The 13,657-nt window shown below is 33.9% G+C and overlaps 1 protein-coding gene across 1 annotated transcript in view; it reads right to left on the bottom strand.

The window, feature by feature from the left end:
* LOC144253356 (von Willebrand factor A domain-containing protein 8-like) overlaps positions 1-13,657 on the bottom strand; it is a 243,155-nt gene that overhangs the window by 183,065 nt on the left and 46,433 nt on the right. Inside the window, exons 3-4 of the mRNA XM_077795473.1 lie at positions 9,819-9,953; positions 6,214-6,320 (exon numbers count right to left, since the gene is read on the bottom strand). Of these exons, the coding sequence (XP_077651599.1) occupies positions 6,214-6,320; positions 9,819-9,953 (242 nt within the window). The remainder of the gene's footprint in view (positions 1-6,213; positions 6,321-9,818; positions 9,954-13,657) is intronic.

The raw sequence follows: 13,657 nt of genomic DNA on the forward strand, positions 1-13,657 counted from the left end.
TATCTCTGATGAACCTAGATGCAAAAATCCTCAATAAAATTCTGGCAAATCGGATACAGAAACATATCAAAAAGATCGTGCATCATGATCAAGTAGGATTCATCCCTGGGATGCAAGGCTGGTTCAATATACAGAAATCAATAAATGTTATTCACCACATCAATAGACTTAAAAGATAAGAACCATATGATCATCTCCATAGATGCAGAAAAAGCATTCGACAAAGTAAAGCATCCCTTTATGTTCAAAACTCTAGAAAAACTAGGGATAACAGGAACATATCTCAATATTGTAAAAGCAATCTATGCTAAGCCTCAGGCTAGAATCATTCTGAACAGAGAAAAATTGAAGGCATTCCCTCTAAAATCTGAACAAGACAGGGATGCCCTCTCTCACCACTTCTGTTCAACAAAGTTCTCGAAACACTGGCCAGAGCAATTAGACAGATGAAAGAAATTAAAGGCATAAAAATAGGAAAAGAAGAACTTAAATTATCACTATTTGCCAATCAAAAGACATAGGCCAGCACATTGGATTAAAAAAAAAAAAGACCCAACAATATGCTGCCTCTAGGAGACTCATCTGATAGAAAAGACATATACAGACTGAAGGTGAAAGGTTGGGAAAAATCATACCACTCACATGGACTGCAGAAGCAAGCAGGGGGTTTCTATACACATATCAAATAAAGTAGATTTCAAGCCAAGATTAATCAAAAAGGATAAATATGGACATTACATACTGCTCAAGGGAACCTACACCCAAAAGACATAAGAATCATAAACATATATGCCCCAAACAATGATGCAGCTATGTTCATCAAAAAAACTTTTCTCAAGTTCAAGAGTCAAATTGACCACAACATAATAATCTTGGGTGACTTTAACACACCTCTCTTACCACTAGATAGATCTTCCAAACAAAAGTTGAATAAAGAAACTATAGAATTCAATAACATAATCAATAACTTAGACTTAATTGATATATATATAGAATATTTCAACCTGCATCAAGAAAATAGATTTTCTTCTCAGCAGCACATTGAACCTTCTCTAAAATAGACCATATACTATGCTACAAAGCAAGTCTTAGCAAATACAATAAAGTAGAGATACTACCATACATTTTTTCAGATCATAAAGAAATGAAATTGGAAATCAATGACATTATAAAAAATAAAAATTTCTTCATCACTTGGAGACTAAAAAATATGCTACTGAATGAACAATGGGTCACAGAAGACATCAAGGAGGAGATTAAAAAATTCTTGGAGGTAAATGAGAACACAGACACAACATATCAAAATTTCTGGGACACTATGAAAACAGTACTAAGAGGAAAATTCATTGCATGGAGTTCATTCCTTAAAAGAAGAAAAAGTCAACAAATAAATGACATCACACTACATCTCAAAACCCTAGAAAAAGAAGAACAAATCAGCAGCAAAAGCACTAGAAGGCAAGAAATAATTAAAATTGGAGATGAAATCAAAACAAAAGAAACAATGGGAAAAACAATTGACAAAACAAAATGTAGTTTGTTGAAAAATAAATAAAATTGAGAGACCCTTAGCCATGCTAACTAAGAGAAGGAGAGAGAGAACTCAAATTGCCAGCATATGTGATAAAAAAGGTAATCTCACAACAGATACTACAGAAATACAGAGTATAATTAGAAATTATTTTGAAATCTTATACTCCAATAAAATAGAAGAAATTGAAGGCATCAGCAAATTTCTTAAGTCATACGAAATGCCCTGATTGAGTCAGGAAGATATACACAATTTAAACAGACTAATATCAAGTGAGGAAATAGAAGAAGAAATCAAAAGCTTACCAACCAAGAAAAGCCTAGAACCAGATGGATACACAGCTGAGTTCTACAAGACCTTTAAAGAAGAACTAATACAAATATTCTTCAATTTATTTCAGGAAATTAAAAAAAGAGGCAGTAATTCCAAACTCATTCTATGAAGCCAATATTACCCTGATCCTAAAACCAGGCAAAGACAGATCAAAGAAAGAAAATGTCAGACCAATATATCTAATGAACATAGATAAAAATTCTCAATAAAATTCTGGCAAATCAAATACAAAAACATATCAAAAAGATTGTGCACCATGATCAAGTGGGATTCATCCCAAGGATGCAAAGTTGGTTCAACATAAGGACATCAATAAATGTAATTCATCACATCAATGGACTTAAAGATAAGTATCATATGATCATCTCAATAGACACAGAAAAAGCATTTGACAAAATACAGCATCCCTTTATGTTCAAAACTCTAGAAAAACTAGAAATAACAGGAACATATCTCAGCATCTAAAGGCTATCTATGCTAAGCCTCAGGCCAACACCATTCTAAATGGAGAAAAATTGAAGGCATTCCCTCTGGAACAAGACAGGGATGCCCTCTTTCACCACTTCTATTGAACATAGTTCTTGAAACACTGAGCAGAGCAATTAGACAAAAGAAATCAAAGGGATAGGGAAAAAGAACTTAAGTTAGCACTATTTGCTGACAATATGATTCTATACCTAGAAGACCCAAAAAACTCCAACAGAAAACTTCTATAAATAGTAAATGAATTCAGCAAAGTAGCAGGATATAAAATCAACACCCATAAATCAAAGGCATTTCTGCATATCAGTGACAAAGCCTCTGAAAAGAAAATGAGAAAAACTACCCCATTCACAATAACTTCAAAAAAATAAGATACTTGGGAATCAACTTAACAAAAGAGGTGAGAGATCTATACAGTGAAAACTACAGAACCCTAAAGACAGAAATCAAAGAAGACCTTAGAAGATGAAAAGATCTACCTTGCTCTTGGATAGGCAGGATTAATATTATCAAAATGACCATACAATCAAAAGCACTATACAGATTTAATGCAATTCTGATCAAAATCCCAATGGCAATCCTCATAGAAATAGAAAACGCAATCATGAAATTCGTCTGGAAAAATAAGACACCCAAAATAGCTAAAGCAATCTTTACTAGGAAGCGGGTGGCATCACTATAACAGACCTTAAATTATACTACAGAGTTATATTAACAATAACAGCATGGTATTGGCACCAAAACAGACTGGTACACCAATGGTACAGAAGAAAGGATTCAGAGACTAATGCACAAAATTACAGTTATCTTATATTAGACAAAGGGGCCAAAAACATGCACTGGAGAAAAGATAGCATCTTCAACTAATGGTGCTGGGAAAACTGGAAATTCATATGCAACAAAATGAAATTAAACCCATATCTCTCACCATGCACAAAACTTAACTCAAAATGGATCAAGGACCTAGGAATTAAACCAGAGACTCTGCATCTAACGGAATAAAAAGTAGGCCCTAATCTTCATCATGTGGGATTAGGCCCCAACTTTCTTAATAAGACTCCTATAGCATAAGAATTAAAACCAAGAATCAATAAATGGGATGGAATCAAACTACAAAGTTTCTTCTCAGCAAAAGAAACAATCTGTGAGGTGAACAGACAGCCAACATAGAAGCTAATTTTTACCCCTCATACATCAGATAGAGCACTAATCTCTAGGGTATATAAAGAACTCAAAAAGCTGCACTGAAAAAACAAATCACCCAATCAACAAATGGCCTAAGGACCTGAACAGACACTTCTCAGAAAAGGATATACTATCAATCAACAAATATATAAAAAAATGCTCATCATCTCTAGCAATAAGAGAAATGCAAATCAAAACTAATCTAAAATATCATCTCACTCCAGTCAGAATGGCAGCTATTATGAAGACAAACAACAATAAGTGTTGGCGAGGATGTGGGGAAAAAAGTACGCTCATACATTGCTGGTGGGACTGCAAATTGGTACAGCCAATATGGAAAACAATATGGAAGATTCCTTGGAAAGCTGGGAATGTAACCACCATTTGACCCAGCTATATAACTCCCTGGTCTATACCCAAAGGACTTAAAAACAGCATACTACAGGAACACAGCTACATCAATGTTTATAGCAGCACAATTCACAATAGCTCAACTTGGAGCCAACCTAGATGCCCTTCAGTGGATGAATGGATAAAAAAAATGTGGCCCATATAAACAATAGAATTTTACTCAGCAATAAAAGAGAATAAAATCATGGCATTTGCAGGTAAATGGATGGTGTTGGAGAAGATAATGCTAAGTGAAGTTAGCCAATACCAAAAAAAATAAATGCTGAATGTTTTCTCTAATATAAGGAGGCTGACTCATAGTGGGGTAGGGAGTGGGAACATGGGAGTAATAGATTAATTCTAGAAAGGAAAGAGGGGAGGGAGGGAAAGGGAAGAGGCAGGGGATTAGCAAGGATGGTGGAATGTTATGAATAACATTATTGAAAGTACATGTATGAAGACACAAATTGGGTGTCAACCAACTTTATATACAAACAGAGATATGAAAAATTGTGTATATATGTGTAATAAGAATTGTAATGCAAAAAAAAACAAAGACATGAATTGGCGTGAGATACTTTATATACAAAGATACGAAAAACTGTGCTTTATATGTGTAATAAGAATTGTAATGCATTCTGCTGTCATGTATTTAAAAAAATAAAATCAATTCTTCTCTGATATAAGGGGGGTGACTCAAAATGGGGTTGGGAGGGAAAGCAAGGGAGGAAGATTACCTCTAGATAGGGCATAGGGGTAGGAGGGAAAGGAAGAGAGAAGGGGAATAGCATGGATGGTGGAAGGAGACCCTCATCATTATACAAAATACATGTATGAAGATGTGAATTTGGTGTCAACATACCTTATATACAAACAGAGATATGATAAATTGTGGTATAAAGGTGTATTAAGAATTGTAATGTTGGGCTGAGGATGTGGCTCAAGCGATAACGCGCTCACCTGGGTTTGATTCTCAGCATCACATAAAATAAAAAATAAAGATGTGTCCACCGAAAACTGAAAAATAAATATTAAAAAATTCTCTCTCTCTCTCTCTCCTCTCTCTTTAAAAAAATTGTAATGCAAAAAAAAGAGAGCTCATGTATAATGGCATAATTTGGCATAAACATACTTTATATACAGAGATATGAAAAATTGTGCTGTGAATGAATAATTATGATTGTAATGTATTCCACTATTGTCATGTATGTAAGAAATAAAAATAAATAAATAATAAATAAATACTGCATTGATTTATGTTGCCATCAACAGCAATGCTGCTTCTTCATCCCTTATTCCTCATCAACACTGGACCTTAGTGAATTCTTCGCTCTTCCCCAATTTGAGAGGTGAAAATAAAACAGCAGCACATTAGTGTTTTAATTTTATTTTTACAAACAAAAAGTTCAATCATATTTCCATGAATTTATTGTATATTTGAAATCATTTCTCTATAAATTGATTATTTATAGTCTCTACACTACTTTCTATAAGGTATTCCTAAGAACAACATTTAATATTTTAAGTAATATATTTGAGAAATATTTAATCAGCATCATTATAATATTAGGACATTATAAAATATTATAATAATAATAGAAGATTATTTTAGTTGGCAATCTATACCTAAGACACCCCTCAAGAAAAGCTAAAGTCATAGCAGTAAATATTTAATTTCATTCCCTCTAATACACTGTTACCCAATTGACCTTCAATCATACTTAAATAAGTATGCTAGTGAATTTCCTATAATAAAATCTTCTTAATTCTTGTTTTTAGATAATCAAATATATATAGGTAAAAACTAGGAAGAAATTGAAAATTAAATAACTATCATGCATGCCTATAATCTGAGTGGCTCAGAGGTAGAGACAGGAGGATCCCAAATTCAAACCCAGCCTCAGCAACCTAGGAAGGCCCTAAGAAACTTGGTGAGACCATGTCTCAAACTAAAAAATTAAAAAAGGGATGGAGATTTGGCTTGAGTGGTTGAGCGCCTCTGGGTTCAATCCCCAGTACCAAAGGGAAAAATTAAAAGAAAGAAATTGGCATGTTGATCATTAGCTGACAATTTGGAACCATTAATTTCATCTAGTGTTTCTCATTTAGTACTAAACCAAGGAGACATTTCCAAGAATGAGAAAACCTAAAATCTAAATTAAATCTGTCTAGAGAGGGCATAGTATATCTATCTTTCACTGTTATATGAGCCATTCTCTTTCTACTTTAAAAATCAATTTCATACAGTCCTGGAGTAACCATTCACAGGTTGGAGTGGAATAAGAACTTGCCTGATCAATGTAAAAAGCCGTGCCTGCACGGATCTCTCTTCGCTGATTGAGATCAGTTTCAATGGTGTCCCTTGACAGGGCAATGTATTCAACCTCCCTTTGGTTAGCTCCTGTAGAATAGAGAGTTGTTAAAGAACTAAAATCAAACTACCAGGAAATGATTTGGAACAACTTATTTGACAATGACAATACCCTCGAGAAGAACATTTAAATGAAATTCTGGATGAAAATCTTTTGAGTCTCAGCTTTGAGAAAAATACAACCTATTGAATACTAATCAAAATGCATATATCTCTTAGTGCTCTCTTTCTACTGCACTCAGTCCCACTAGGGCAATAATTTATCAAAATTAGATCCTGTAAACCTTAATTTCTTCTGTAGAATTCTTTTCAAATATCATGAATAATAATGTGGCAATATTCCTATTTGGTACTCACAAATTATAACAATTTCTATAAATAAAGTTCATGTAATTTTAAACGTGATTTAAATTATTTCATTCCATTGACCAATGTTTACCAAATATATACAGTAAGTTAGATAACTTTCCAAGAATTAAAGTAAGGTAAATGTCAAGTCAGGTCAACAGAGAGGAGACACACAAGCACAGCTGAAGGAGATGAAAAAAGAAGGAGGAAGAAGAGGAAAAGAAGGAGGAGAGAGGAGAGAAGGAGAGGAATGAGCGGGGGAAATCATTTTACCAAAACATCATGTGATTGAAGGGAAAACCATCCATAATACAATTCTTTCCAAATAATTTATCCATTCAAACTCATTGTGTCTGATATAGAACATCAAGATTTAAAAAAACCTCTAACATTATCCTTGCATTATCCTTGAATTAAAAACAATGATATTTTCCAGTCAAATAAGAGATTTAATAAGTCTTTACTAAACAGGGAAAACAAATTAATTTACCAGAGAATAGAGGAAAAAGTTGAATGAACATGTCACTGATGGCATAAAGGGTTACTACCACAGAAAGTAACTTTTTCTCTCCATCCTATTGTTATTTTATATTAGCAAAAAAAAAAATACATCATTATTTTCATTCCATTTTTAAAGTATGCTTGTTCCCATGTTGCTATAACTTTATGTATGGAAAAGAGGAAACATTTTTAAGCATAGAATACATACAGCACAGTGATAAAGATGTGGTGTTACCAAACAACATTTTCCTAAATACAAATGAATTGTCTGTGAGATCCAATTTTGGAGGAAAGTACCAGTTTCTCTTTTTAGCAGATAACCTCCTTCCTGTTTCTGGAACACATCACTACTACCTTTGTATCTGCTTCTTTCATTGGCTGAATGTGATCCCCTTCACTGAAAACCCTGTCATTCACAATGGTTGACAAGGCTATGTATGCCTCTGATTGTTAAATTGCACCACAGTTAAACCTTGAACTGCCACACTGAGGACAATGTTATCATTATCCTCGGTCTTAACAGCTTCCTGGGACAGCCATGACAAGCACTACAGTCTCTTCAGGTGCTTCTTCGTGACAGTAGACCAAGCAAGCCACAACAGAACTAGGAAGAGGTAGCAGTGGTCTGCTGAGTGTTTTGTTTGGGGGCTTTTGTTTTGCTTTATTTTGTTTGTTTGTTTTTAAATCTACAAACCTTGTATGAGTTAAATATCACATAAAGACAATTATCAACTTATTTCTCTTTGGTTCTTCAGGTTTGCCCCCAAATTTCTGCCTCTAAAGATATTATCTACTCTGGGCATGACTAAATAAAGGCTCTTATACCTATTGACAATAGTACTCACTGCACAGTTTGCAGGGTGGCTTAAGCTAGTATTGAATTTTCAAACGTGTATTTCCACATCATATGGCTGCCTCAGCTGTATTTCACAATTTAAAGTTTGGTTGTGGTTGTTTTCAAACATACAGGCTTTACAGTGACAGACTTATGTTGCATTTTTTAACCAAAAACGCCCCTAAAATCTCCTTGTCCTTCTTATTCCACAATCCCAACAAGCTTCAAAGTCTTGTCAGAATCAAAATCTCAATGAGATTGTCTTTGAAAAAAGCAAGGGAGAGAGTGTACATCTAAAAATTAAAGAGGTAGATAATGTCTTTAGAGGCAGAAATTTCGAGGGATTCTTAATAGCTGATCCCCTGTTCTTAGACAAAACAATTTCACCATGTGTGTTAATAAAGAGCCTATAAGGGGCTGTGGTCGTAGCTCAGTAGCAGAGTGTTGACCTAACAATGTTCGAGGCACTGGGTTCAATCCTCAACGCCACATAAAAATTAATAAAATTAAGTTATAAAAATACAATAACATTATTTAAAAAGACATGATAATGCTATAAAGGCATGTTAGGCCTCACACACTGAATCTAGGAATAAGTAAGATACAAAAGGTAAGGGTAGTAAGAATTAGGTTCTTTCCTATCCATTTTATGGGGTTTGAACTGGGGGTCCTATACCACTGAGCTACACCTCCAGTCTTTTTCATACTTTGAGACAAAGTCTCTTTAAGTTGCCTACCTCAAACATGTGATCTTTCTTAATAGCTGTTTGTAGGTATGTACCACTGTTGCCCAGCTTGTCCAATGTATTTTTTTAACATTTTTTTAGTTGTAAATGGACACAATATCTTTGTTTTTATTCATTTATTTTTTTATGTGGTGCTGAGGATCAAACCCAGTGCCTCACACATGCCAGGCAAGCACTCAACCACTGAGCTACAACCCCAGCCCGTCCAATGTATTTTTATCATTCCTTCCTCACATGCTTTTTGAAGTACCAAAGTAAATTCACCACTGAAATAAAATTAAGTATATGTTGTAGAATTCAATAACATAGAAACCAATCCTTTAATACCAAATAATACAAAGGAGTTTTAAACAATGGTTTTCCCTTCATCCTAAAAACTATTGTTAGAGCACAACTTCATTTGATGGCATTCTTCCTTGATTCAGTATAGCAATGCCAATCGATTAACATTGATAAATCTGTAGAAAAGTCTTATAAAACTTTATTTGGGTTGATATTTAAACATTTCAATTCTATTAAAGAACCTCTAGCATTGGATAACATGTCAAAAAGGGGAAACAATATGAGATTTAAAGTCGAGCTCCATCACTTATTATTGGATAAAGATAGAACGTGCTAATCAAGTTCTGATAATTTGTTTTCTTGTCTAGTTAAAGAAAAAAAAAGAAAGCATATAACACATTAGAAATGATTTACAAACCTTTACATTCCCTCCAAAGACTATCATTTCATCAATTCAAGGTAACTGGGTTTTTAAGCTGTAAACCTGAGATAAGGAAAGTTCACTGGGTAGTTTAAAACTAAAGTGTGTTTGTTGTTTGTTTGCTGGTTCTATCCACTACTTGTCTGGGTTCTTACTTCTTTTCTATTTAAAGTGGAGGAATTTCTAGTTACAGAAAAATCTGCTAAAGCCATTCATAGTAGATGTGTACTTTCTTCCCAAATAACTTTTGCCAAACATTTATATATTACCCTTTGATACTGGTATTTCAAGAAGTCATTAATTCTGATATTTTTATAAATCTTAATGCTTACTTACTTTGTTACATAGATTATCAAAATTAAGACCTTTATGAATTGACAAGAATTGATTGCTCACCAAGTATTGCATAGCAATAGAGCGTAGAAGAGGTCCAGGTGGTCCTATCAGAAAGATATCTTGCCCCAAAAGATCCTTCTGCATTATCCATCTTAGATGCTGAACTACAGATTGAGTCGGAGGGTCTGAAACTTTAAGTAGGAAAAAAGAGAAAATGAAATGCAAATTGGACTAACATTTTTAGTACAAATCTCTGAGCAATGCAGACTGTATATTTTAAAATATGCGTGTGTGTGTATGTGTGTGTGTGTGTGTATGAGACAAGAGATGAGACTGAGACTATAGAGATACCTGGTGAATTTTTACTCTTTCACAATAAAACTATTATTATCAATGCTAAAACAGCACGAAGTCTTTGATATCACAAAAAGTCACATACCCTACATGTGAAAACATATAAGGACATTTGAATAATCAACTATAAGTTTCCCTAAAGAAATGAAAGTAATTTTCAAGGATAACTTGAGGAACTGGTATCATTATTTTACCACAATTCCACAGCCTTACCCTTTTGTTCCAAAAGGGAGATACAAACAATCACCTCAAATAATGATTATCACAGACTTGAAAATTTGGAGACAAGTAAGTATAACTTAAGTTAGCAATGTTTTTAAGGTTTCCCAAACTCCACAACTAGAAAGTCTGATGTAGATTCAAAACTACTTTGGAATTTATAATTTAAATCTATTCTTCTGTACAAATTCTTTTGGGAACAGAAGACTACTCTATACAATGCCCTTCTAAGTCTGCTACTAAATAAGCTCCAATGTGCTTATCTTCTACCTCAACATGTTCTAAAATATTTAAATTAATACAGATAAATTGTGTTTGTTCATGTGTAAACTACCCAATGACTCAAAGAGTCCATCTCTAGGTATATAGGAAAATCTCTTGCCCTTGTACAACTAAAAGACATGTAGAATACTCTGAGCAACATTGTTCAAAATGAAATAAAACTGGGGAAAGGAAAATGATAAACTACACATGATGGAAAATTTACAAAAGAACAAAAACAGAATAAATTATAACCTACTTCGAAAAAAATCTGAAATCTAAATGCTCCAAAATGTGAAATTTTTGAGTGCCTAGATAACACCACAAGTGAAAAATTTCACATGTGATCTCATGTGACAGGCTGTAGTCAAAATGTAAATGGACTATGTTGTTTGAAATTATCTTCAGGCAATGTGTATAATGTATATATGCAATATAAGTGAATTTCATGTTTAAACATGGGTCTCATCTCTAATATATAAACAAATATTCCAAAATAATATTCCACATTTTTAAAAAAATGTGAAATCCAAAATACTCCTGGTTCCAAGCATTTCAGATAAGGGAAAATGCCAACAAATGTTGAACCTTAAAAATATCATATCGAGTGAAAAACTGCCACAAAATAAATCATTTGAACTATTGTGATAAAGTTCAACAAACCAGAAAATGAATTCTTTTGAGATAACATGACAAAACAATGCTCAAAAAGCAAAGGAATGATAAATTCAAAAAACTGGATGCATGGGGATGTGAGGTGGGCATGGAATCACAGAGATCCTCATGGAACGCTACAATGGTATGAGTAGTAGTCTAGTTTTTAAATTGGACATGGGCTACAGTGTTTGCTTTATTATGCTACATTTTATATATACATAAAATGAGAAACGTATATTATATACTCTTTTGCATATATTGAATATCCATGCTTTTTTAACTTTGTTTAATCATCCAATGAAGTCATGAAATAATTTAAACATCCAACTAAGAAAGCTTGCATAGAAGTGCAAGTGGTTTTGTTTTGTTTTGTTGTCCTCTGACAGCACAACATTATTAGCCCCTCACTCCCAAAGAAAACTAATCGCTAGAAAAGGTAATTTTCTGGTTTTCTTTATCCTGGTAGAAAGATCAAGGGAGAGGTTTTGGGTAGATTGGTTGGTTTATTACATCACTGGAGTAAACTAAAGCATCTTGTAATTTCCCCAAAACAAACTCCTCTATGTCTGAAAATCAACGCAAGTGGAGGTACTTGGCTCCTTTTTTGTCTTAGAGGTAAGACATGGATGGGGGCATACATCTTCAGGGGAAGCTACTGGAAGAGAGTTTGAGAAAAAAAATCTTCGATATAACAATGTCTTGTGGTCCTCTAAAAGGAGGACCTTTACATAAATGGGTATACAACATCTCTGTGGTATTAAAATTTCATGGAATTGGAGAAGAAAATTGAGATGGAGAAGAATGTCCTTAAAAGAACCATAATAAAAAACTGATTGAAAAACACTGCTCTAATATTTATACTTCTGAGAACTCTTTCAAGTAGTTTCTTGGTATTAGGATTCAATTCACCTGGGTCTACAGAGTTAACCTCACATATAACTAACAGATGTCCTTGTAACTATTTTTTTCCTATCCATCTTTGTGATAAACAGTCTAATCTTATTTCAAAATAAGTCAGTCTCCCTGCTGTTTAAGGACAAAATAAATAAGAATTAAGAAACCCTAAATTCTTTATCAGTAATATGACACAATTTCCCTATGCTGCAGAGCTACTACTTCTTCTTACTCTAATATCAAATAAATTGTTAAAAACATTTGGGGTATTTTTTCCTACTTTACAAACCTTGGCTTATTCTGGCCACAGGCTTTCTTACCCTACTCTCACAGTTTCATGTTACTCTTTGTGTTCAACTTTGGCAATGTGCCTGATATTCCATTATCTAGACTTGACTACTGAACTTTGCCAAGTTCTAAAAGGTAAAGCCAAGTTGGTCTCTTCAGCTTCCTCCCACCTTTTATTATTTATAACTATTGGTAACTATTCATAATAACAGTCTTATTTTAGTTCTAGATAGTTCCAGTCTATTTAAATGTCTTGATCTTGGAACTATATTCATTTTCAAGGTTGTTTTAAATCCAAGGCAGCAGTTCTCAATCGAATGCAGAAAGGCATGGAGTTATTTAAAGTTAGAACCTTAGGAATTGTGTATAGACCTGTGAATGCTCATGAGAGTGTCCTCCATTTCATGTGTGTTGAGAACCACTGGCTTAAGAAATATCTGACAATTTTCAGCAACCACTTCCCTTATTCTTAGCACTCAACAGTGGTTTTCAACCAATGGTAGTACTGCCATAACCCAATACCTGCAGAAGGCATCTGGAAATGTCTCGGAATACTTTCAATTGTTGCAAAGCTTCAGGCAATTAGGAATAATTTGGTTTACTACCAATATTTAGTGATGCTAAATGAAATGTCCAAGATAGTCCCATACTGCCAAAAGGTTAATAGCATCCTAATTGAGAAATGCTATATAGACTTTTTTTTTTCCTCAATTGCCTCCATTACCAGCACATTGCTAAGGAGTTGTAATTAGTCACAATTAAGCCCAGAGAAAGCATTCCTCTCAGTTCCCCTACCTGTTGCAAGATGACATTGTTAGGGATGCAAGTCAGTAGCAAATTCTTCCTTTATGTAGGCCTGGAGGAGATGTCAGGATATCTAAGGCTTTCATCATCACTTTCAATTCTAAGTAGCTTCTTAATCTTGTGGCAGATCTTATAGGCTATGGTGTATCTTACAATGACCATATTTTTCCCTACTTTCATCTTCCCCCCCCAAAAAAAAATAGCCCTAATAACCATAAATTATTGCATTCTTATCCTGTGCTAGATAAAAATACAAATGATCTTCTATAGTGTAGAAAATAATTTAGATCTCACAATAACCCAATGAGGCAACAGACTACATCTGTGTAAGGACACAGACCTGAGCCACACTGTCTGGGTTCAAATTGTAAATCTATTATTTACTAGCTGTGTAACCTTAATCCAGTTATTTAATCTG

This window comes from Urocitellus parryii, chromosome 2 (assembly GCF_045843805.1).
Source record: "Urocitellus parryii isolate mUroPar1 chromosome 2, mUroPar1.hap1, whole genome shotgun sequence".
NCBI classification, from domain to species: Eukaryota; Metazoa; Chordata; class Mammalia; order Rodentia; family Sciuridae; genus Urocitellus; species Urocitellus parryii.